We start from the raw sequence: 26765 nt of genomic DNA on the forward strand, positions 1-26765 counted from the left end.
AGCGTTCTGCACCAGTTGGAGGCGATGCAGACAGGAACGATCTAAACCAGCATAAAGGAAGTTACAGTAGTCCAGCCGTGATGTAATAAAAGCATGGACCACCCTTTCTAGATCGTTCCTGCACAGGTAGGACTTGACTTTAGCTAAAATCTGTAGATTGATAAAAAGATCCCTTGACTACAGAGCTGATTTGTTTATCAAATTTAAAAGCACTGTCAAAAGTAACACCGAGGCTCTTAATGGACGAAGTACATTTGGAAGTTAGGGGTCCCTAAGTCAAGAAGAGGTGATGGATGGCCTGGATTGCCGCTATCCGAAGACCTAATATAACGTTCGAAAACACTCCACCTCACATGTTAGTCTGCTCCAAGCATTTCCACAAAGGTAAGTGTTTTGTAGTAGTTAATAAGTCTTATATGGCGCTGAACAGAAATCATCGCGCTATGCTCCTTTGTTTATTGTGGCTGTGTGTAATGTTTGCTGTGTTTTGTAGGCAAACCAGCCTACAAAATGCTGGAATGCGATCCAGACTGGGCACCCTCTCTCAAACAGTGAGATTTGATCAGTTAAGACAGAGATCGAAATCAAAACAGCCACGAAAAGGCCCGCGTTCCTGTGGGGCAGAGACAGCTCATCCAGGCAAAATCCATGCAGGTAACATTGTTAATGTACATAAATAAATTCCACTTTTTCCACATTAAGTACTGTGTCTTGTTTTTGCACATAAAATGAACTTGTCTTTGTCTGTATGCATGTGTATCTTTCAGCACCAGTCACTACGAAAACTACAGCTGAGATCCAACCACAGCAGATAGCTTAAACATCTGGCTTTCTACAGAAGCTTTCACCTGGGGACATAGTGCTCGCTGACCGGGGTTTTGATATCAAGGAAAGTGTTGCCTTAATGGGTGCCACTTTAAAAATTCCAGCATTTACACGGGGTCGTAGTCAGCTACAAGCAAAAGATGTGGAGGACACACGAAAACTGGCACATGTCTGGATCCATTTAGAACGCGTTATAGGCTGTCTACGGTCCAAGTACACTGTCCTAAATGACACCATCCATTTAGGTTTTGTGGTGCCATGTGAAGGTGAGAACATGACTTTGCTGGATAAGATAGTCGCTGTATCATGTGCGCTCACAAATATGTGCCCAAGTGTTGTTGTGAAGCAAGCAAGTGATGAATAACTGTTTTCCAATTTGTTGTATCAATTTTTTGTGGTTGTTGTTTTTGTTTTGTTGTGCAGCTGTGTTTTTATACAAATCAACTAATAATGCACAACGGTATACTATTTTGCCTTTGTCCTGTAAGCTTCAATAGTAACATGTAACACTGTTGTCAGTTATAAATAAAGACAGTCCTGATGAAAGACTTGTGCAACACTTACTTTATTTGTATCTAGTACAAACTGAAAAGAAAAATAGATTGCGTTGGCCCATTCTGGACAAAGAGATAATTTACAGCACAGCTGTAAAGTGCAGTAGTGCAAATCGGCAAATATTTACAACAAAGTATAACTGTTGTGACAGACATTTATAGCAATTTAAACACGTTCTAATAATTCACTGTGAGTGACAGAACAACAGGTAACACAAACCATAAAGTGCAGAGTACAGGAAGATGGGTCCACCCAAATGTGACACTAAACATGAAATCACAATAAAGTCCTTCAATATAAGAGTTGTCTGCAAGCTTTTTCCTTCCTTTTTTTTTTGTCACGGTAACATCCATGGAATGTGGCCCTTGTGAAACACTGGTTTCTAGATCAGTGTAGTGATTGGCCAAGAGCTCTGGCATCACGACTGCTGCTTGTGGGGTCTCGATTTAAGGCTTCGTAGGTATTGTTGTCACAAGCCGGCTTCGGCATCCTCAGCGTCGCCTGGTCCAGCCTCTGCTTCTGCCCCGTCTGGTCCAGCCTCCTCCTCGCCTGGTGCTGCGGGGGCCACGCCACCTTCAGGTCCCAAACTGCCGCCTCGACATCGGCGGTCATCTGCCAGGCCGCTCATTGGGCGTCATCGTCGATATGGACGACCTCCCAAATGCCGCCGCTACCTTCCGCGCGGCCGGCCTCCGGACTTGTGTCGCCGCCGCCGTTGCTGTCCGCACGGTTGGCCGCCTGAACTGTTTCCCCGTCGCCGCCGTTGCTGTCTGCACGGTCGGCCCCCTGAACTGTTTCCCCGTCGCCGCCGCTGCCGTGTGCACGGTCGGCACCTTGAACTGTTTCCACTTCGCCACCGCTGCCTTTCGCGCGGTTGGCTTTTGGATCTGTGTCGCCAACGTGGCCGGCCTCAGAAGATGAATTGTCCTGGACTTCTGAGTTGTCAGCCTCCGGGCCGGCCTCCTGAACTGTGTTTTGTTCTTGAACTCCAGCATGTGTGTTTGTTTTGGACAATTCACTTGGTTCGCTGGAGCTTGTTTTTGTTCGGTGTTGGTCCCTCCGTCCTGGACCCAAACTGGACACAAACTTGTAAACCTCTTCTAGGATTGGAGGGTAGAAGGGTTTCCAGTTCCTGCAGAGTCTGGCTAATCTTGCTCTAGAGGGCATCTATAGTGAAATAGACCTGTCTTATCTTTTCACTTAGAAGCTGATTTTGTGCTCCCTGTAGAATCAAGTCTGCTCTGTATCCCCTGACAGTGGATTCAAGGCGCAAGCTCTTAGGAACAACTCTGCTTTCTCTGCATCTCAGGTTGAAACGGAGATGGTTCCTATAAGCCGCTAGTTTTCTTGATTCCCTTTCATACTCCCACACCAGTTGAAGGGTGCTCCTCCCAAAATGTACGGCAATATGTCTGTGAAGGTTCTCAGTCATCCAGGTCATCATAGACCTGGGTGACTGAAAACCCTCACAGACATTAGAGATGAAAATACTACAGAAAGCTGCAATGAAAATGAAGTTCTCATTGTAACTGCTGAAATGTCTACAAAAGAGAAACAAAGTTCTTGTGAAGCTTCATAAACAGTTTGGCCATGCATCTGCAGAGAGGTTATTGAGACTCATCTAAAGCTCTGTCAATACAGACCAACAATGTGCATTTATTCTGCAAGAGGTAGATCATGACTGTGACATTTATCAGAGATATTGCAAAACCAAGCCGAGAGCTGCTGTTGGTCTACCTCTGGTTTCTGAGTATAATGAGACAGTAGCGATGGCTCTACATGAGCTGGAGCCTTCACATCATCGACCACTTCACACGCTTCAGTGACGGCAGCATCGTAAAGACAAAGAAAGCTGCAGAGATCGTCAACTCCTTCATTCACACCTGGATAAGCATTCACGGTGCCCCCAGACAGCTCTACACAGATAACGGCGGAGAGTTCAACAACACGGAGCTTCGGGACATGGCTGAAAACTTCAACATTGAGGTAAAGATAACGGCGGGGTATAGTCCCTGGAGCAACGGACTACTGGAGAGACATAACGTGACACTTACAGAAATCCTCCTGAAGGTAAAAAAGGAACAAGGATGTGACTGGCACACTGCGTTAGACTGGGCCCTCATGGCCAAAAACAGTATGCTGTACATGGTTATAGTCCACATCAACTTGTGTTTGGCCAAAACCCCAACCTTTCTTCTGTGTTGATGGATAAGCCACCTGCCTTAGAAAGCACAACTGTAAGCGCAAGAGTAGCTGAACACACATCAGCATTACATGCTTCCAGGAAAGCATTTACTGAGGCAGAGTGTTCAGAAGGGATCATGAGAGCACTACACAAGCAACTTGGGCCTACAGATGACAAATATGAGGCAGGAGATAAAGTATACTACAAATGAGTCGACTGTACAGAGTGTAAGGGTCGAGGTGTAGTTATTGGGCAAGATGGAGCTGTTGTATTTGTAAGACATGGGGGGACTCTTGTAAGAGTACAGCAGTCAAGGTTGAGTAAAGTGGATGCACAGAGTGGAGATAAACAAATACCACAGAGTACTACTGATGATGACACTGACAACAAAGACACAGTTGAAAATGATGAGACAGAAGCACCCGATGGTGAACAGAGTATTAGTGAGGAAGAAGAGATCACTAGTGACAGGGAAACTAACACTACAGTAACATGTCTATGACACAGTCTTCTACATACACTGATCCTGTCTCCTCTGCAGATGTAAAGTTAAGGGCAGGACAGCTGATCACTTTTACGAACAGAGACAACGGTGTTCAACATACAGCCAGAGTGCTAGGCAGACCGGGAAAAGCAAAAGGGCAATACAAAAACTGGTACAATGTGCAATATCTTAAGCCTGATGGTAGTGAAGGTGAAAAGAAAGCTTTAGACATGTCACTTGTTGATGGTCTTTGCACTGAAGCTGAAAACAGAGATGTAGATGTACTAATAACAAAAGATATCTCCTTTGATGCTGCCAAAAAGGAGATTGAGAACTGGCAAAGTAATGGCGTGTTTGATGAAGTGAAAGACCTGGGTCAAAAATGTGTGTCTACTAGACGGTTCTGTACACTCAAAGAAACTAATAATGGTATCGTCCCAAAGGCCCGACTTGTTGCGGGTTTGAAAGACTCTCCAACATGTGCATCTGAGTCCCTCAGACTGGTGCTAGCTGTGATATATCAAAACAAGTGGAAAATGAATTAAATGGACATTACATCTGCCTTTTTGCAGGGAATGGAACTGTCAAGAGACATTATCTTCATCCCCCACCTGAAGCTGGCAAGGACAATGTTCTATGGAAACTAAAAAAGTGTGTGTATGGACTTGCAGATGCTTCACTTTATTGGTACAATAAGGTCAAAGACATTATGGTCAAAACTGGTGGTAAAATATCACAGGTTGATCGCGCAGAATGAACTGGGACTCAACAGCCGTCTGTGTGCATGGGTGTTGGACTTCCTCACTGGCAGAACTCAGGTGGTGAGGGTGGGTAGATGCGTCTCTAGAAGCATCACCATCAACACAGGAGCACCACAGGGGTGTGTCCTCTCGCCACTGCTCTACTCCCTCTACACTTCAGACTGTGTGGCCGCCCGCGGCTCCAACACCATTGTGAAGTTCGCTGACGACACAGTGGTGTTGAGCGCCATCTCCAACAACGATGAGGCGGCCTACATGGATGAAGTGAAGAATCTGGCATCACGGTGCCATGATAACCACCTCCAGCTGAACGTTGGCGAGACCAAGGAGCTGGTGGTGGACTTCAGAAGGAGTCAGCACAAAGACTACAAGCCCATTATCATCAATGGAGCAAAAGGCTAGGCAGCGCCTGTACCACCTACGACAACTGAGGAAGTTCAGGGTCTCTCCTGAGATCCTCAGGACTTTCTAGCAGGCGCTGTGGAGAGAATCCTCACACAGAACATCACATCCTGGTTTGGGAACAGCTGTGTTGAGGACCAAAAAGCTCTCCAGAGAGTGATCCATACAGCAGAACACTGCTGCAGGATTGCTCTCCCCCTGCTTCAGGACACCTACACCAGGAGATGCCGGACAAGAGCAGCGCAGATATTGAAGCACCCGTCCCATCCTGTAAACAAACTGTTCCAACTTCTGCAATCGGGTAGAAGGTTCCGCATCATTCGGGCAAGGACAGAGAGGCTCAAGAGGGTATGGACATTTGTACAGTTAATGATGTAATAGAGGCACATCAACAACTTTACATTGATAACCTACAGCCGGTTCAGTTACAAGCAGCATGGGCTGTACAGAGGGATGCTTCCTTAAGTGAAACAGAACGGGAGCAACTCAGGTCAAAAATAGGACAGATTTTGTGGGTTGCCAAACAAACGAGGCCAGATGTGATGTTTGACACATGCAGCCTTGGATCTAATATCAAAGGTGCAACTGTGCAGTCCATTCATGAAGTGAACAAAGTTATCTGTAAACTTAAGGCAGAGAAAGTGACTCTTAAGTTTCAGAGCTTGGCTAACAGTGAGGATTTGGCACTGGTTGTTTTCAGTGACGCTTCTTTTGGTAACCTTCCTGATGGTGGTACTCAAGGAGGGACATTAATCGTCCTTATGGGTAAAGGAGGAAAGTTTTGTCCTCTCTTTTGGCAGCCTAAGAAAATCAGGCGTGTGGTCAGAAGTACACTGGCAGGAGAAACTCTTGCCATGTCAGATGGAATAGACACTGCGGTATTCCTGGCAACACTTTTTTCAGAGCTTACAACTGGTAACACTGGTCTGAACGCTCTTCCTTTGATCTGTGTGACTGACAATCATTCCTTGTTTGATGCACTCAAGTCCGCTAAGCAGGTTACAGAGAAGAGACTGAGGCTAGAAATGAGTAGCATTAAAAAGCTCATACAAGCCAAGAAAATCAGACAGGTTTGTTGGTCAGATTCCAAATCCCAACTTGCTGATTGTCTGACAAAAAAGGGAGTTTCACCTTTAACCCTTCTAAAAGCATGAGATGAAGGACTCTGGATACTGTGAAGTTTTCTTTGCATTAAAATGCACTATTGTTTATTGTGTGCAGTGATAGTATGCTTTAAGCAAAGCAAAGCACATTGAAGTGTTTCTGTCACGGCTGGCAGGGTGAGCCGTGTAGTGTTGGAGGAAAAGGAGGACCCAAAATGCAGGCAGCCGACTGATGATATGAGTGAGGGTTTATTTACAGGTGACAGTGGCAGAACAGACAACGAATCATGAGAAAACAACTGAAGAAACCTAAACTGGGAGAACTAAATGACAAACCTGAGAGCATACAAAAGGGGTGTGGGCTAGAGAGACGCAGAGACAGGAACGGAACACCATAGAACGCAGATGAGCCGACAACGAACACAGACCGACACCCACTATACACACACACACACACACACACACACACACACACACACACACACAAGGTAATCGGGTAATCGCACACAGGAGGGAAGAACAGCTGATCTGGATACACATGATGACTGGAGGACACAAGCTGAACACAATGACAAAAGACACAGACCTTCAGAATAGAACAGGAAATCCAGAACATGAGCCTTCAAAGTAAAGCAGGAAACACACAGACTGATTTACAACACAACACGGGGACATGAACAGAGCACCAAGGACAGACACAGGTAGGGCTGAATATACACCAAACTTCAGGTTGAACCCTAAACTAGTACAAAATCAGAATAAACACAAGGCACAAAAATGAACTTCAAGGAAACACAAAACGCTGGGTCAAAATGACCCAGGACCCTGACAGTTTCCTGGATGTTCAACAAAGTTGACAAGTTTTTTGTTTTTTTTGTTTACTCACACATATATGTATACAAATGTTTAAAAGGGGTGTTTATATTTTTATTTTTAAAAAAAGAAAGAGGGAGATTGTTAACTTGTTATTTTCTGTTATATCACGGCCCACGGTGAGTTGTTGTTATTGTGTGTGAGCAGTAAAACATGGAGTAACGAATAAAGCGCTTGGAGTGAGACCACGACGTCATGTCTTTTGACTTAACAAGCAGAGCTGTACGTTTGAATTTTTTTTAGAAATCTCTCAGTCAGAACATGCTATATCATGTTTAGGTGGAAACTACCGAGCTAACTTCCTGCTAACGTCTAACTCCGTTAAATGTAATAAATCCTGTTTTCATGGATGCCTGGATGTTAAACTTAATTTAAACCTTATAAAGCAGCAACGCTGATCATTGTATTAAAGATGAAAGATTTTAGACAGTTTGTAACTTTCAGTGATGCTGCAGTGTTCGTTTGACTTTGGACCCAGAAACGGCTAATGACGTCAGGCTCAAAGAGCAGATTTTGCAGAGTACAGAGATCTTACAGGAAGTGTTTAAGAGACTGTGCTCAGGTACGAGCATGCAGGTGTCTGCTAACGCCTAAAACAGAATTAATGCTGAGAGCAAAGACCAAAATAACCATTTTCAGAGACCAGCTTTGCAGTGACTGTTTCAAAAGTACACTGAACAAAAATATAAACGCAACACTTTTGTTTTTGCTCCCATTCCCCATGGGATGGACGTAGAGACCTAAAATTCATTCCAGATACACAATATAACCATCCCTCCCAAACAGTGGTCACAAATCAGTCCAAATGTGTGGTAGTGGGCACATCTGCTATATTGAGATAATCCATCCCACCTCACAGGTGTGCCACATCAGGATGCTGATCTGACATCATGAGTAGTGCACAGGTGTACCTCAGACTGCCCACAACAAAAGGCCACCCTGGAATGTGCAGTTTTTTGCGCTATTGGGGGTCTGGGGACCCAGAACCGGTCAGTATCTGGTGTGACCACCATTTGCCTCATGCAGTGCAACACATCGTTGCATGGAGTCTATCAGATTGTCAATTGTGGCCTGTGGAATGTTGGTCCACTCCACTTCAATGGCTGTGCGAGGTTGTTGGATATTCGTGGGAACTGGTACACGCTGTCGTATACGCCGGTCAAGCACATCCCGAACATGCTCAATGGGTGACATGTCCGGTGAGTATGCTGGCCATGCAAGAACTGGGACATTCTCAGCTGCCATCTGCCCTGAACAATGTGAACCATGATTCATCCGTGAAGCGCACACCTCTCCAACGTGCCAGACGCCATCGAATGTGAGCATTTGCCCACACAAGTCTGTTACGGCGACGAGCTGGAGTCAGGTCAAGACCCCGATGAGGACGACGGGCATGCAGTTGAGCATCCCTGAGACGGTTTCTGACAGTTTGTGCAGAAATTGTTTGGTTGTGCAAACCAATTGTTCCAGCAGCTGTCTGGGTGGCTGGTCTCAGACGATCTTGGAGGTGAACCTGCTGGATGTGGAGGTCCTGGGCTGGTGTGGTTACACGAGGTCTGCGGTTGTGAGGCCGGTTGGATGTGCTGCCATATTCTCGGAAACGCCTGTGGAGACGGCTTATGGTTGAGAAATGAACATTCAATGCACGGGCGACAGATCTGGTTGACATTCCTGCTGTCAGCATGCCAATTGCACGCTCCCTCATTGCTTGTGGCATCTGTGGCATTTTGCTGTGAGACAAAACTGCACATTCCAGGGTGACCTTTTGTTGTGGGCAGTCTGAGGTACACCTGTGCACTACTCATGATGTCAGATCAGCATCCTGATGTGGCACACCTGTGAGGTGGGATGGATTATCTCAATATAGCAGATGTGCCCACTACCACACATTTGGACTGATTTGTGACCACTGTTTGGGAGGGATGGTTATATTGTGTATCTGGAATGAATTTTAGGTCTCTACGTCCATCCCATGGGGAATGGGAGCAAAAACAAAAGTGTTGCGTTTATATTTTTGTTCAGTGTATATAACACAAACCGTTACAGGAGATGGTGCCGACAAAGTCTTGCGTTTTACGAGGAACGCTGGACTGACCTGTAAGTGACTCTTTAATTTCAGGTAGTCAATCATGATGTTCTCGGCCTCCTTGCACTTAAACTGGCTTTTTTCCAGACTGTTCTCCAGGACCCGCAAGTTCTGAAGACAAACACGAATCATTGCTCATTGTGACCTTTGACCTGCACATCTTATAACAAATGAGAACCATATAAAAAGAAACTCAGAGGCAATGACACTTTTTTGTTTTTGAATCAGAGAGGTAACTACCATGGCATTCTCCTCTTTTTTCAAAGTGCGAACACCAGGGGGCGCTACACTGTGCTCTGGTTTCATTCTCCGGTACTCCATCTTCAGCTCTTCACGGCGCCTCTCATAGATCTCAGTGCCATGTTTTAGGGCATTAAGACGCTTCCTGTTGGATAGCACGCAGTCGTCTAGTGTTCCAATGATCTCCTGTGAGACATGCAGAGGAGGAATGCAGTGCAGTCATGCATGCGGACCATGACAACAGATTTAGTGTGCAGTCCTGTGAAGAACTAAGAACACCCTTAATTGATTGATCATCATCGGTGTGAGCAGGTCTACAGAATTCAGGTATGTTAACACAATCTTCACAGAAGAGGACGTTCCAGTGAACTCACAACAAGCTCAGAGAAACTGCAAAAGCCCTTCATGATCCTTTTTCTCAGTCAGTCTTTTTCCTTTTGTAGTTTTTTGCTTATTATTGCTGTCATTGTTAGATATCTTCAGTTTGTTAGCCTTTGGTTTGGATTTTCACCTGTGTGTCTTTCTGCTTAGCACTCCAGTTTTGTGCACCCCCTCCCAGTCTGTTTTATCAGCTCTTAAATTAGAATAACAAACATTTTTCACCAAAATTCAGGTGAAATTCCTATGGTGGTCACTTTTTACCGGGAACTCCACAGATTCAAGGTTGATTAAAACACTCAAAATTCACTGAAAGAAGTGCTCATCACGTTTACATGTTCAAGTGCATAGTGTGGAGGATGTCATAAGGCCTGGAGGCAATCACATGTAAAACACAATATTTATGAGTGTTTTAAGTCGTAAATCGGGGCGATTTGACCCGATCACGACAGGAAGGTTAGTTTGCTCTTTTTTTCTTGCCTTTTTCAGTTTGGTATTCTAGCTCATTTTCTCTTTTATTCTCAGCCCTGATTCTGTCCTTTGTAATTCCCTGAGTTTGTTTTCCTGCCTCCTGCACTCTCTGTGTCAAGTCTGTTTATTTCCTGAGATCTGTTACTTGTTTTACCTTGTTGGGTTTTTTGTCTTTTGTGCTCTGTATTTAGTTTTACATTCCTTGTCTTGTTTTCTCACTTAGGTTTAGCTGCCCTCCCTGGCATGCCTATTTGTTCCTTCAGTTTGTCTCAGTTCTTTGTTGTGTCCTCTCTCATGGTTGCATGTCTTCTAACTGTTGGCTCTTTAGTTTTGGACCCTTGTTCCTGGCCAGCCTTTGTTTTGTATTTTGAGTTTATTTCCTTTCCTGTCCTGCATTTGGGTCCAAATCTTGTGTGCCACGCAGCTGGACGTGACAAACCCAAAACAGCTTTAGCAGATAGTCTGCACACCTTAGTGAGCATGTTAAAGGTTAAGGGCCGTGGAGGACTGATGATTTAGGGACCTACGAGTCACTGAGTGGACCGTGGACACCTCTACATACCCAAGTATTCCAGAGTCAGTGTGAGGCCATCTGTCCCACAGCTAAAGCTCGGACCAAACTGGGTCATCAACGCGATAATGTTGATGACCCAGTTTGATCGGGATGAGCACCATTTCCAATAGAACGACTGGAAAACCAAAGAATCAAGGTGCTGCAGAGCTCAGAGAGGTGTGCAGAAATGAATGGTGCAAACCGCAGTACCTATCCCTACAACTAAAACTTCAAATGATTTCACGTTGCGCTTACATGACTCTGGTAATTAAAACCTTGGAAAAGATCTTTAAAGTGTTATTTGATCCCCCATTAATGGTAAACTTGATCCTTCGTAATTTGTTCATCAGCAGAGTGAATGCTTTGATGATGCTAAACCCTTTATATTAAAGTCTGTCTAAGAGCACCTCAAAAAATCCAGTCCTCACGTTAGACTTCTGTTTGCTGACCTCTCTGCTTTTAATAAGACGCAGCCTCACGTTCCAAACTCCCAGAACAGCTCCTGATGCTGACTTTAAACTTCCTACTGACGAGTCGACAAGTCCTCGTTAACAAATGTCCGGCAGGACTGTGTCATGCTCTGGTTCCCCTCAGGGATGTGTTCTCGTTATTATGTATGCCGACAGCTGCAGGACTTCTTCTGAGGACAGATTTATAATTGCCTGATATCACTGTCCTCTGAGTCTGTCCACGGCCCTGTTTCGCCTGAATTTGTGAAGTAGTGTGATGATAACTATCTGGAGCTAAATGTGTGTCAAAAACAAAAGAAATGATCATTGATTTCAGACGCGTAACCCCGAGTATAAAGCCAGTGTTATTTGTGAAATAGTGCAGTCTTATAAATATCTCGGCACAGCCTTTGTCAAATATCTCCATCATAAAACAGGATCAACAGAGAATGTGTTAGTGGGGACGTTTTATGGCATTTTTATTGTTCATTTATTGAAAGTCTTTGAAGATTTTCTTTTATCTGCTGGCTCAGTATGTATCAAGGATAGAAACTCGCTCGGCAGTGTTGTTAATAAGTTGGTCGCCGTGACCTTGGACCCGGCCCAGTGTAGAATAAACTAAACTTAAAGTCCTTCATTAAAATTCAGAAACCTAAAATCCTCGTTTCTCAGCTCTTAGATTACTTACTGCTGACAGATGATGAATATTTCTGTGAATTTCTGTGAAAATATTTCTTCATTTCCAGTTAATACTTGTACAGCTGCTGTTATTGTGTATATATTTATTTATATTTAGATTTCTTCATACATTCTTATATAGTTCTATATTGTGTATTTTGTTGTACAGTTATTTTATTTTCAACTTTAATTTATATATTTTATCTTATTCTCCCAGTTAAATTTACCCTTCATTCTAATTTGTGTTGTACAGTTATTTCATTTTTAACCTTAATTTATATTTTATTCCTTCCTAGTTAAATTTACCCTTTTTAATTTTTCATATTTATTTCCTATCTTATTCATAGCCTTTTCCTTTTTTGTTTTCTTTAGGTCACGAGCAGTTGTCCAAGCATTTCACTACATATCGTACTGTGTATGACTGTGTACGTGACAAATAAAATTTGAATTTGAATGTTTATTCTTATACATTTCTCCTTGTTATTCTATTTATTTATTTCATCCTTATGTTATTTTTCTTGATCTCAGCTTTACTGTGCATCAAAGCTGGTTTAAAGACTGTGTGTTATGTGTAAGCTGCAAGCAAAAAGCTCTTTTGGGGATTAATGAAGTCGAATCTGAATTAGTGCTGTCAAGAAGAGTGGACCAAAATTGCCCCACAGTGATGTGACAGATTGATAAAGTCAGAAAAACAATGCTGCAGCTTATTGCTGCTCAGTCACTGGCGGACTTATTTCTTCACAGTACTGCATTTCAAGTAAAATCGGAGTTCAGGGTGCGTGCACAGGCTTCCTCTCACCTTCACAGACTTGTTGCGGTAGGATTCCCTCTCCCTTGCTCTGTTTTGAAAGGCCGCTCTGATCACCTGCTCATCACGCTAAGAGGCAGACACCAGTGTCACCAAAAATGAATTCTAAAACACATTTTTTGCGTGAGATAAACGTGGTTAAAAAAGAGGAAAAGAAGGAGGATTGTTGTCTCCAGCTTCATAAGGACCATAAATGGCTTCCAGCTAGGTAGGCCAGGTTTCTCAGTCTGTGTGTGACTGCACTATTATCTTCTTTATTTTAAATTAAATAAAGTTCAGATCAGCATTCAAACATCTTTAGCTTGTGTTGTGACCATCTTACAGCATGAGCTCCCGCCAGCTTCCTGTGCAGCCTCCTGTTGTCCTCCCTCAGCTGATGGATCAGCTCCTGGTTCTTCATGATGGCAGCTTCATGTCTGTCATAGCACGCTTTTCTCTCCACCTCTATGGACACGTTTCATCACCACCACAATAATACAGAGAAACAGGTGACCCACAGTCACCTGCTGAATTTATCGGCTCTAAGTCAATTATAAGTGTTAAAGTTCATTTAAGAACCTAAATGGCAGTTTGCTGTTTTTCACTAAGCTGCTTCGTCTCGACTCTTTGTGTTCTAGGTGTTGCACTTTCTGCAGTTTATCACAGATGTGAGTAATGAAAGAGCTGTGTGAGATAACTGCGTAAATCATGCTGATTGTAAAATGCTTCATAAAGTTAAAATGAAATATCCTCAAGCTGGATGCCTACCTGTGCTTTTCTGTGCCATCGTTTTTTTCTTCTGATGAAAGAAAGATGGAACTCAGCAGGACCCTGAGTGTACCTGTCAGATGGTCACAGCTGTTGCTCGATATAACCAAAATAAGGTTGCACTGTTTTATATAAAATTAAAGTACACCTTCCTCAGACAGACAGACCACTGTTGCTTGTGTTTACCTCACAGCGACTGTATGATTTACATTCATTAGAGGGGATTTCAGATGAGGAGTAGCGATCATTCAGGATGGAAGTAGAACCTCCATAATACAGATCTGATTGTCACGAGAATCAAGCTATGGCTCATGTGTAAAACAAATCATTATCTTCAGTAATCAGTCCCAGGTGTTTTGGAGACTATACAAACAATAACATTGTTGTTTAAATTTTATTTTATTTAATAACTGTACAGTACTCTCTGTTTATAGTAACCATTGTCCTTAATGTAAATATGTAAGAAAAATTGTGTATGTTTCTGTCCTGTGTACTGTTTGTTTGTATATTTGTCTTTTTGGCTGCTGTTACAACCAAATTTCCCCTTGTGGGACAATAAAAGGATTATTCTATTCTATTCTATTATTTATTTTACAGCTGAAAATATCAATCACAGTTTAGGGCACTGAGAATTTTAGAAGACAAGTCGTTTTATTCATTCTCTGCAGCTCATTTAAAGACACTGATCAGCTGCAAGTGTCGAAACTTTGTCGTAATCGACACGAACTGGAGACAGCAAGCGTCTTTATCCGTGAGCTCTTTCATCGCTCAAATCTGTGATTAACTGCAGAAAATGCAACACCTGGAACACGAAGAGCGGAACAAGCCGCTAAGGTGCACCGGCTGCCTCCAGCTGAGCTGAAACCCGCCGAACAAACTTACCGAGCAGTCTGATTTTCCGCTTCAGCCCCGTGATGTGTTCAGCTGCCATCGCTGTGACTTCCTTCAGTCAGTGGCGGAAAACGAAGCCTTTGTTTCTGTTGGAGTTGGTCGCAGTGTTGCCTAGCAACGTGTACACCTAAAGCCAAACCAGGGCTCGTTGAATGAATAGTCGCGTCATTCTCCATTCAATCCAGTAAGGATCGCTGAGTCTCGCGATAGTTCAGGTGTTGTGCCAGAAAGTGATTGCCGTCCGCGGGAGCGCGCAGCTGCTTAAAGCTGTAGGGCCCAGATCCGTTACATAGACGGGATCAAACTGAGATAACGTGCTGTTACGTTTCGGTGTTGTCAGTGTTTTGTTTTTGCGTGACTGTCATGTGTTTCCTGTTTTATTTTGAAGGTCTGTTGTTATCTTAGTGTGTTCAGTTTACGTTTCCTTGTCTCGTCAGGTCTAATTTGCCCCAGCTGTGTTTCCCTCCTGTGGTCCATTCCCTGATTGCTCCTTCTATGTATTTAAGCCCTGTGTGTCAGTTGGTCATGGTCGCGATCTCCCCCCGTGTTGTAAATAGTTTGGTGTTTTGTTGTAAATAAATAGTCTGTTGTAAATAGCTGTGAATGGGTTTGTTAATATTTTCGTTTGAGACACCTTCGTTTTGGGATTTTGGTGGAGAGCTTTAGTTTTTTTCTCGTGTGTTTTTTTTCTTATTTCTATTTTCATACGTTGCACGCCGGTTGCCTAGGCCGGGGTGTAACAGTGCAAAAAACACATTCATGCCTCTGTTATTATGGAGGGACAGGAGTGACTTGAATGAATGAATTAAATTGGCCATTAATTAATTCATTAAATGTTTCATTAATTATTTAATCAGAATCAGAATACTGGGAAATAGCTCTAATATATACAGATCACTCAATTATAAATATCAAGAATGGACAGAGGTGATTATAAATAAATATCAAGAATACTGACAAAGAAAATTACAGAGTAGTAAAGAGTGTGCGCAAAAGACTGCAACTATTGTAGTGTTTACAGTGTGTTAGAGGAGGAGTTGTACAGGGAGATGGCCACTTCCTGTGCCATTCAGTGGTGCTTTTTGGTTATCTCAGTCTGATTAAGTGTGCTCCTGTGACTGACCAGCACGTCATGGAGTGGGTGGGAGGTATTATCCAGCACTCTTTAGTTTGGACAACATTCGCCTGTCAGACACCACCCTAAGGGAGTCCAGCTCCATCCCCACAACATTACTGGCCTGGTAAATCAGTTTATTTACACTTAGACTTAGAGCTTTTATTGTCATTGTGCGGTTTCTTGCACAGCAAAATTGGGTAGCTGGACCACAAAGGCGCACAAGTAAAGAAAAGAAAACAATATGCAACGAGGGAAAAAAAATAAACGGCAATATATATGCACCCATATATGTGAGTGAACTATATCATGGTGTATGCGTAGAAACATTGAAACAGAAATATCATGCGGATGTAAACAAGGGCAGGTATATAATATAATATAATAAATAAATAAGGGTGGAGGGGCTATCATTTAGCGTGGGGATGGTAATTCCACTGAGACCAAAATATTGCTCATGCCAAAGATGTTGCACATGAGCCAAAAATATTGCACAGAACATGGAAAGAATGAGATACTGCAAATTGTTGATCAACAGCGGTGTCAGAGGGGTTTAATCTGTTGGCATCTGCGAATGATGTATTTAATTAATTCATTTTGTCACTCCGGGCCCCTGCATGTATTTGTTTTGTTTTGTTTGTTTCTTTGTTGTTCCCTTTGCACTTATCTCCACCCCCTGCCTAGAGACAGCCAGTTTGGCCCCAAGATGGCAGTGTCAGTGAGTGTGCATGAGTTTCTCTCCAAGCCATGTATGTTTTAATGTGATTATATCACAGATTCAGACATTGGTCTTAGTAAGCTGGAGTTATCTGAACCTTTTTTTACTACAATCAACTAAACCTGGCCTGCTCTGCTTGCCTTCTCTTTTGGCCGAGCCTGCATCTCCAGCCAGGCCTGCTCTGCTAATCCAGCTTGCTCCTCCAGCTAACCCTCTTCTGCTAAGATTGCTCCTCTGGCTGAGCCTGCTCTGCTAACTTGGCCTGCTCCTGCTTTTCAATCTGTTTTCAGGGTGTGACATAGTACAATTATAGCTTCTCTGAAATGGTAAATGGCCTGTATTTATATAGCGCTTTACTAGTCCCTAAGGACCCCAAAGCGCTTTACATATTGTTAGATTATAATATTATTTTATGCCATGTTATACCCCTAACTAAAGATTGTGAATTATTATGTAGTTTTAGTTTGCATTATTCTCCTGAATTAGAAGAAGCTGATAACTATTGCATTCGTTAAACTGATTTGCATTACATTAGACTGCTGATTTATTGTGGATGAATGATATTGTTTTATGATGCATTATACTGCTGAGTTATAAGAAATACTGTTTGCAGAAAGTCATCGCCTTATTTGTCTGATTAGAAGAGAACAGAGCATACTGGAGTTTTCTGCCCCATCTCAGCAGGAGCAGATAAACGGGGAGCCAAGGTCGTAGCTTAGGCGCCGTGTGAGAGAAAAGCATGTGAATGTTTAGGCTTTTATGATAAGGTGGGAGAACCAGAGGCTATAAGAGTTTGAGCAATGCTCCACCATTTTGAGATCTGAGGCTGTCTGCATACGGTGTCCATCTCCCACGTGTGTGATCATTAAAATCATCGTTTGACTTGACCCGGCCGGACCAAATTCAAATTCAAATTTTATTTGTCACGTACACAGTCATACACAGTACGATATGTAGTGAAATGCTTGGACAACTGCTCGTGACCTAAAGAAAACAAAAAAGGAAAAGGCTATGAATAAGATAGGAAATAAATATGAAAAATTAAAAAGGGTAAATTTAACTAGGAAGGAATAAAATATAAATTAAGGTTAAAAATGAAATAACTGTACAACACAAATTAGAATGAAGGGTAAATTTAACTGGGAGAATAAGATAAAATATATAAATTAAAGTTGAAAATAAAATAACTGTACAACAAAATACACAATATAGAACTATATAAGAATGTATGAAGAAATCTAAATATAAATAAATATATACACAATAACAGCAGCTGTACAAGTATTAACCGGAAATGAAGAATATAGTGACCAGTGTTGTGCAAAAACAATGTCCAGAAAGTCCAGTGTGTGTGTAAGAACCATATGTGTGGGTCAGTACTGTGTGGTGGTGTGATTGAGAGACCGTATCGCCTGCGGGAAGAAGCTCCTCCTCAGTCTCTCTGTGTTGGTCTTCAGGGAGCGGAATCGCTTTCCTGACCTCAGCAGAGAGAACAGTCTGTTGTTGGGATGGCTGAGGTCCTTCACGATCTTCCTGGCCTTGGTCCAGCACCGCCTGCTGTAGATTGAGTGCAGGTCAGGGAGCTCGGAGCGGATGGTGTGCTCAGCTGACCGCACAACCCTCTGTAGAGCTCGTCTGTCCTGCATGGTGCTGTTCCCGAACCAGGTTGAGATGTTTCCCGTCAGGATGCTCTCTATGGTGCACGAGTAAAAGTTCCTGAGCACCTTGGAGGGCAGTTGGAAGTCTCTCAAGCGTCTGAGGTGGTAGAGACGCTGTCGGGCCTTTTTCACCACGGTGTTGATGTGACAGGACCATGACAGGTCCTGCGTGATGTGAACTCCGAGGTATTTGAAGCTGTCCACTCTCTCCACTGGGCACTCGTTGATGACGGGGGTCTGGTAGTTCCTCTCCTGCTTAGTGCTGAAGTCCACTATCAGCTCCTTTGTCTTACTGACGTTTAGAAGGAGGTTGTTCCTCTGGCACCAGTTCTCCAGATTCCTAATCTCCTTCAGGTAGGCCGTCTCGTTGTTATCAGAGATCAGGCCCACCACGACGGTGTCGTCAGCAAACTTGATGATGGTGGTGGAGCTGGTAGTGGCCACACAGTCATATGTGTACAAAGAGTACAGCAGGGGGCTCAGAACACACCCCTGGGGGGCTCCAGTGCTGAGAGTGGTGGAGGCTGAGACATGTCCGCCCATCCTTACTGCCTGTGGTCTGCCAGTTAGGAAGTTGGAGATCCACTGACACATAGATGAGCTGAGTCCCAGATGCTCCAGCTTGGTGGTGAGTGTGGAGGGAATTATGGTGTTAAATGCAGAGCTGTAGTCTATGAAGAGCATTTTAACATAATTCCTCCTTCTAGTGTCCAAGTGAGTGAGTGATGTGTGGAGGAGATGAGAGATGGCATCGTCTATGGAACGATTTGGACGGTAAGCGAACTGTAGTGGGTCCAGTGTGTCTGGTAGTGAAGAAATGATGAAGTCTCTGACCAGGCGTTCAAAGCACTTCATCACTACTGAGGTGAGGGCTACAGGGCGATAGTCATTGAGAGAAGCAGGGTGGGGTTTCTTCGGGACAGGAACAATGATGGACTCTTTGAAGCATGTGGGGATCACCGACTGAGATAAAGAGATGTTGAATATCTCAGTGAACACAGGAGCTAGCTGGTATGCGCAGTCTCTGAGGATACGACCTGGGATGCCGTCTGGTCCTGCTGCTTTCCTGGTGTTCACTCTCTTGAAGGCTCTCCTTACTTCATGCTCGGAGATGACGAGCACGTTTCCGGTGCTGGCAGTATCTTCCTGTCTGCAGCCGTTAGCGCTGCTAACACTAGCATTGTTGGAGACCTTAGCTGCAGCCTCGAAGCGAGCATAGAAAGTGTTCAGCTCGTCTGCCAGAGTCACGGCCGCGTTCGTCATACCGGTTGTTGGTGCTTTATAGTCCGTTATTGTCCTTAGTCCCCGCCACAGGCTCCTAGAGTCACTCTGTTGGAGTTGTGACTCTAGTTTCCTCCCGTAGCGCTGCTTCGCCTCTTTCACCGCCCTCCGCACGTTATATGACGCGGCTTTGTACGGGTCCATGTCCCCCGTTGTGAGTCCCGTGTTGTAGGCAGCGGTGCGGGATCTCAGAGCGTTGCGGATGGTTTTATCCACCCACGGCTTCTGGTTGGGAAACGTTGTGATAGTCTTTGTCTCCACGGTATCATCCGCTAGTTTCCCGATGAATCCCACAACCGCTTCCGTAAACACATTGACGTCATCGTCGGAGCTGTTTCTGAACATGCCCCAGTCTGCGTCATCGAGTGCGTCCTGTAACGCGGCCACCGATTGATCCGTCCAGCGCGCGACCTTCCTCTGAACCGGAACTTCCTGTTTCAGCCTTTGTTTGTATTTTGGCATGAGGAAGATGGCGGCGTGATCAGATTTGCCAAACGGGGGGCGGGATTGTGCCTTGTAGCCGTCCTTGACCGTAGTGTAGCAGTGGTCCAGTGTCCTTTCACCCCTGGTGGGGCAGGTGATGTGTTGATAAAAGTTCGGCGCTGCGCGTTTGAGGTTGGCGCTATTAAAGTCCCCCGTCACAATAAGCGCAGCGTCCCGGTGTTGTGTCTGGTGCTGTGTGAGTGCCTCATGCAGCTCGCATAAGGCGGTGACCGTGTCCGCTTGTGGTGGAATATAAACGGCACTTACAATGACCGATGTAAATTCCCGAGGTAGATAAAAAGGACGACACATGATGGACAGTAGTTCCAGATTTGGTGTGCAGGAGCGTGTGAGAGGAACAACGTTCGCACTGTTGCACCAGTTGTTGTTCATCATTAAACACACGCCGCCTCCCCTTGACTTCCCCGAGAAGAACTCGGCCGGCTGGATGGCGTGGTCCGGCACCGCTGGGTTCAGCCATGTCTCGGTGAAGCAGAGGAGATTGCAGTCCCGAATGTCTCTCTGGAACTTTATCCTGGCCCTGAGGTCGTCAAGCTTGTTCTCCAGTGACTGGACGTTGGCGAGCAGGATGCTAGGCAGAGGTGTGCGGTGTGCACAAGCTCTCAGCCTGTTCCTGACGCCGGCTCGCTTCCCTCTAGGCCGCCGCCGCTTCCCTTTGTTCTCCCTCGAGATCTCACTCGGCCAGCTCGGATCCGGAGTTAAAAACTTCGAATTGTGAGTACATTGTATACCAATAGAAACAAGAGTGTCACTGTCATACCTAATGTACCCAATGGTGGTGATTTTGCCGATTTAGAAACGCTGAAAACTAACTTAAAAAACAAAGAAAAAGTGGTCGGAGCAGTCGTGACGGCAGCCGACCTCACCGGCGCCATCTTCATTGTGTTGTTATTGTGGTTTTTCTCTTGTCTCCATCCCCAATATTTTGAACCATAACATCTTGGGGGCTCGTCCTGTGGTATTGGGGTGGAATTTAAAGGTTTGGACGGTCCGAGGTTGTCGAACGGACAGGCACAAGCCAGTGGTCTGACGTGAGTGGGCATAAGCCGGCTTATCTAAAGGTAAGGCACTACCTGTTGAATTATTTCCAAAGTGTGCCAAATTGGATATGACTAAATTAAAGTTTTGATTAGGAGCCCGCGTGTGTGTGTTATGCAGTAAAAGTCGGTTAAGAGTATTTAATGAAGTTGAAAAAGTATGAAAGAAATGCTGGGTTAGAGTCCCAAGGAATTGAGTTAAAGGCTCAAGTAGTTTGGTAGGGAATTGGTCATGTTGTTGGTTAAAGTCCAAATTGGTTATAAGTGTGGTCCTGAGTGATTATAAGTGAGGGTTGGCTCCATTGACCTCTAGGTGGCACTTGCCTTAGTCAGACTCTTGTTTTAGGGTGTTGACTGTTGTTTCAAATTGTTACAAATTATTATAGGACGGCACTGGAAGATGCTAAGAAGCGCATAGCCCGGAGGTTACGCTCCCTCCTGGCCATGGACGCGTGGCCTTGACCTGTCGGCGAACAGGGATAGTTCAGTTTGGCTTAACTGTGGGGTACAGGGCATCCCGGAATTAAGCTAGGAGTTAGAGTCTCCTCACCGTTTGAAACGGTGTGATGTGCTTTTTTGGACACAGTTAAATTGAGTTAGGGATTTTAGAAATCAGGCCATAGGCTGTTCTGGAGGAAACAGATACTGGTTAATTGATTACAAAAAAGTTAGACTTTCGTCGGTGAGACCCGTTATTTTAAATTTGTCGAAATTTGTTAGGTGCTGAATCTGTCAGGCCTGTCAGTGGTTGTAAATATAAGATGTCTTTGTAATATAAAATAATAGAGTCTTGCCTGAGTTTTGTCTGACCCTGTGTGTGACGACAGCGCACTGCAGCGCTGCGAGCTATTTTTAGACTGTGTGTGAACATGCAAATGAGCTGTGAGGCGCACAGAGGATTTTTGCTTCCTGTTTAGTGTGTTTTTGAGTTTTATAATTATTATTTGCAAACAATGATACACGCCTGTAATTGAAACGCTGATTTTGCTGATTATAATATTACAAATAAGGTTTTGAATGACTATGCTGAATGTTTGATGTTTGGCTGGGTTTTGATATAGAAGAGACAAATTGTGCTTGATTAAGACCGGCACTTCAGTCGGCAGAGTAAGATTGTGATGAAAATGATATTAAATAAATCTCTTAGTGTGTTGATACAGGTGGCTACGGGCCTGGACCAACTGCCCCCCACGAGCATACAAAAGGTTAAATTAACCCACCTACAAACTGTCATGATACGGCTGTGTGGCAGGCAGGATGAGGACCCAATCGCAAAAACTCACGGACTCAAGGGATAAATTCAAAATGCAGCTTTATTGCTGACAAAAGATAATAGGAAAACTAAACTGGGAAAAAATAACATAAAGTTCACCAGGAAACACAGGGGGAATCACACACAGCATGAGGGAGAACGCGACGCCGAACAGAGGGAGACGCAGACAGAAATACACAGAGGGTTAACGAGGAAAGTGGGAACACACGGGGAACACAGCTGAAACAGATAACCATAACGAGACAGGGCGGGGTGAACATAACACTGACGGGAGACGGGCAGAGTCAAACAGGAAGTACACAGAGGTTCAGACAGGAGGAGAGAGCACGGGGGGAACACAGACATAACAGGCTGGGGAAAACATGGAATAACACACGAAAGGGGACAAGGGCTCATGAATACATAGAGGGGCACACAGGGGGTGAGAGTCACAAAGGGAAAGCACTCAGGGAACAACACAACAGGGCAACTCAGGAAACAGAGCCTAAACAGGGAACTGAATACAAAGAATCAGAATCAGAATCAGAATACTTTATTGATCCCTGGGGGAAATTATTTTTTGTTACAGTGCTCCATTTTAAACCAACATTAAGACAAGACAGACAATACGCTAACTAAGAATAGTACAATATATACATATATATACATACATACATACATAAGTCACTCATAAATAAATAGTTGGAAAAGAAACATGTGTAGCTATAGCAGCAAACAGTGTGTTAAGTGGATGCGTTGTACAGGGAGATGGCCACAGGCAGGAATGATTTCCTGTGTCGTTCAGTGGTGCTTTTCGGTAATCTCAGTCTCTCACTGAACGAGCTCCTGTGACTGACCAACATGTCATGGAGTGGGTGGGAGGTGTTATCCAACATTGTCTTTATCTTGGACAGCATCCGCCTCTCCGACACCACCTTGAGGGAGTCCAGCTCCATCCCCACAACATTGCTGGCCTTACGGATCAGTTTATTGAGTCTGTTGGCATATGCGACCCTCAGCCTGCTCCCCCAGCATGCAACAGCATAGAGGATCGCACTGGCCACAACAGACTCATAGAAAATCCTCAGCATTTTCTGGCAGATGTTGAAGGACCTCAGTCGCCTCAAAAAATAGAGACGACTCTGGCCCTTCCTGTAAAGTGCTGTGGTGTTTTTAGCCCAGTCCAGTTTATTGTCAATGTGTACTCCAAGGTATTTATAGTCCTCCACAATGTCAACACTGACCCCCTGGATTGAAACAGGGGTCAAGTGTTTCCTGGTCTTCCTGAAGTCCACGATCAGTTCCTTGGTCTTTGCCACGTTGAGCTGCAGATGATTCTGCTCACACCACGTGACAAAGGAGTCGACCACAGCCCGGTACTCTGTCTCATCATCCCTGCTGATGCATCCAACCACCAGTCATCAGGAAACTTCTGAAGATGGCAGGTCTCTGTGCAGTGGCTGAAGTCTGTGGTGTAGAGGGTGAAGAGGAAGGGGGAGAGGACAGTCCCCTGTGGTGCCCCTGTGTTGCTAATCACCTTGTCAGACACACACTGTGGGAGACGTACATATTGTGGTCTTCCTGTCAGGTAATCAACAATCCAGGACACCAGAGAAGCATCCACCTGCATCGCTGCTAACTTATCACCCAGGAGGGTCGGCCTGATGGTGTTGAAAGCACTGGAAAAGTCAAAAAACATGACCCTCACAGTGCTCGCCGGCTGGTCCAGATGGGTGTACACGATTGAGCAGGTAGATGATGGCGTCCTCTGTTCCGAGACGAGGCTGATAAGCGAACTGAAGGGGATCCAGATGTGGTCTTACTATGGGTCGCAGCTGGTCCAGGATGAGCCTTTCCAGGGTCTTCATGATGTGGGAGGTCAGTGCCACGGGCCTGTAATCCTGGGGGCCACTGGGACATGGCGTCTTTGGTACAGGGACGAGGCATGATGTCTTCCACATCACCGGGACCCTCTGCAGACTCAGACTCAGCATAAACAGTTTATGAAAGACTCCACACAGCTGGGGGGCACAGGTCTTGAGGACAAGGGGACTCACTCCGTCTGGTCCAGCAGACTTGCCTGAGTGAAGTCTCCTCATTTGCATCTCAACCTGGTATTGAGTGAAGGTGATGGGTGGGGGAGGGGTGTCAGGAATCTCACAGGAGGCAACATGTGAAGAGAGAGGCTGGCACAGTGGTGTGGCTCTGGATTCCAGGCTGACTGCAGGTGAGGTTGTGGGGGTGGGAGCAGACACTGTGGTGTCGAATCTATTGAAAAACAGATTCAACTCGTCGGCTCTATTCTCACCTCCCTCAGCTCCCCTGCTGTTGGTTGGCCTGAATCCAGTGATGGTCTTCATGCCCCTCCACACCTCTCTCATGCTGTTCTGCTGGAGTTTCCACTCCAGCTTCCTCCTGTAATTGTCCTTAGCCTCTCTGATCTTGTCCTTTAGTAACACCTGGATCTTCCTCACCTCCTCTTTGTTGCCCCCTCTGAAAGCCCTCTTCTTGTTGTTGAGGAGGGCTTTGATGTCCTTAGTCACCCACGGCTTGTTATTTGGGTAACAATGAACAGTCTGAGCTGGAACAATGGAGTCGGTGCAGAAAGTTATGTAGCCTGTGATACACTCAGTAAGCCCATTGATGTCCTCGGCGTGAGGCTCACAGAGTGTTTCCCAGTCGGTCACCTCGAAACAGCCCTGTAGTTCCGCTATTGCCTCCTCTGACCACCTCCTAACAGTCCTGGTGGTCACAGGTTCCCTCCTCACAATTGGCACATAGCGGGGGGTGAGGTGAATCAGGTTATTATCTGACCTACCAAGTGGGGGGAGGGAGGAGGAGCTGTATGCATCCTTGACGTTAGCATACAGTAAGTCTAAAGTTTTCTCTCCCCTGGTGGGACAGTCCACATATTGTTTGAATGTTGGTAGTGTATTGTCCAGTGATACATGGTTGAAGTCACCCGAGATCACAATAAAGGCACTCGGGTGCTGAGTCTGTAGCCGAGCTATGGCAGAGTGGATAGTGTCACATGCAGCTGTGGGGTTAGCAGAGGGGGGAACATAGACAGCCACCAAGATGATGTGAGAGAATTCCCTGGGTAAATAATACGGCCTGAGTCCAACAGCACACAGTTCAGTGTCCGGGCAACAAATCCTTTCTTTGATTGTTATGTTGGCAGGGTTACACCACCGGTTGTTAACTAAAACAGCAAGCCCACCTCCTTTACGCTTACCGCTAGCGATGCTGTCCCTGTCCGCCCGAACAGTGTGGAAGCCTTCCACGGAAGCATTCTCATCAGGAATGTCCTGGTGCAGCCATGATTCGGTGAAACACATCAGGCTACACTCTCGGTATTCCCTCTGACTCCGTACCAGTGCTGAGAGCTCGTCGATTTTAATTGCCAACGATCGCACATTTCCCATCACGATAGACGGCAGACACGGTTTAAACCTCCTCCTCGCTTCGAGCCTCCGCTGTCTCACCGTCACCTTTTTTCTTCTCTTCTGTCCTTGACCTCTGCATCCCCGATGTGTTTTCCTCCAAATTTCAGCTGGTACTTCTGCGGGCCTGGCCAGCGAGCCGGCCGGCATCAGGGCGATCAGCTGATCTCTGGAGTAAACAGTCCGTGCGTGTAGGAGATGTGCCGCGGTCCCGTTCCTTGATAAAAGTAACAGTTCCACGGCCACCAGAAGAACAAAAACTCTCTCAATCCACATGATTGAGTAAGAGATAGAAAACGGAGGAAAATACAAGTCAGAAAAAAAAAGAATACGTAAGAAAAAAGAGCTAAACTAAGAGAAAAGCAGGAGCGACTGTAACAGGCTGCACGCTGGTTGGCGCATGCGCACTAAACACATGAGAACTAAGAATACTGGGCCAACATGGCCCAGGATCATGACAGTACCCCCCCCCCTCAAGGGCTGGCACCCGACAGCCCAAACCCAGGAACCAAAACACAAGCAAAACAGAAAACACCCCACCCAGGGCGGGAGGCGGGGGACCAGGACGGAGGGACCAAAACAGGAAACAAAAAGGAACAACAGAAAACACAGGAGCACAAGACCACAGTCCAAATAAAGTTCAGGGGGCCGACCCAGAGCCCACTGGCACAAAAGTTCACGGGTCACATGGTCGGGGGGCCGACCAGGCGGGTGGCACAGGTGACAGAGCTGGTCCGGAGGCCGGCCGTGCGCAAGGCAACGGCGGCGACAAAGGAGCAGTTCAGGGGGCCGACCGCGCAGAAGGCAGCGGCGGCGGCGAAGGAGGAGACTGAGCAGTTCAGGGGGCCGACCGCGCGGAAGGCAGCGGCGGCGGCGAAGGAGACTGAGCAGTTCAGGGGGCCGGCCGCGCGGAAGGCAGCGGCGGCGGCGAAGGAGGCGGAGCAGTTCAGGGGGCCGGCCCCGCGGAAGGCAGCGGCGGCGGCGAAGGAGGCGGAGCAGTTCAGGGGGCCGGCCGCGCGGAAGGCAGCGGCGGCTCTCCAGTGTCAGGCGTACTGGCCGAGGCCCGGTGGGCACAGGACCAGACGAGGCAGGACCAGACGAGGCAGGAACAGACTGTGGCGATGCGGGGGCCGGACCAGGCGTCGCTGCAGAGGCCGAGGCTGGACCGGGCGAAGCACAGGCCGAAGCAGGACCAGGCGACGCAGAAGCAGATGGTGCCTGGACGGGCTCCCCGGGCCCTCCAGCATAGGCTTGAGGCTGAACGGGCCC

General features: G+C 45.8%; 1 protein-coding gene across 1 annotated transcript in view; it reads right to left on the bottom strand.

The window, feature by feature from the left end:
* LOC146668975 (outer dynein arm-docking complex subunit 3-like) overlaps nucleotides 1-14679 on the bottom strand; it is a 30098-nt gene extending 15419 nt beyond the window's left edge. Inside the window, exons 1-5 of the mRNA XM_085408318.1 lie at nucleotides 14481-14679; nucleotides 13174-13295; nucleotides 12843-12920; nucleotides 9515-9700; nucleotides 9284-9385 (exon numbers count right to left, since the gene is read on the bottom strand). Of these exons, the coding sequence (XP_085264444.1) occupies nucleotides 9284-9385; nucleotides 9515-9700; nucleotides 12843-12920; nucleotides 13174-13295; nucleotides 14481-14529 (537 nt within the window). The 5' untranslated portion in view covers nucleotides 14530-14679. The remainder of the gene's footprint in view (nucleotides 1-9283; nucleotides 9386-9514; nucleotides 9701-12842; nucleotides 12921-13173; nucleotides 13296-14480) is intronic.
* Between the last annotated feature and the right edge of the window lie 12086 nt (nucleotides 14680-26765).

This window comes from Rhamphochromis longiceps, linkage group LG6 (genome assembly GCF_057381845.1).
Source record: "Rhamphochromis longiceps isolate RC_006_pf linkage group LG6, R_longiceps_female_GT1.1, whole genome shotgun sequence".
Classification (NCBI taxonomy): Eukaryota; Metazoa; Chordata; class Actinopteri; order Cichliformes; family Cichlidae; genus Rhamphochromis; species Rhamphochromis longiceps.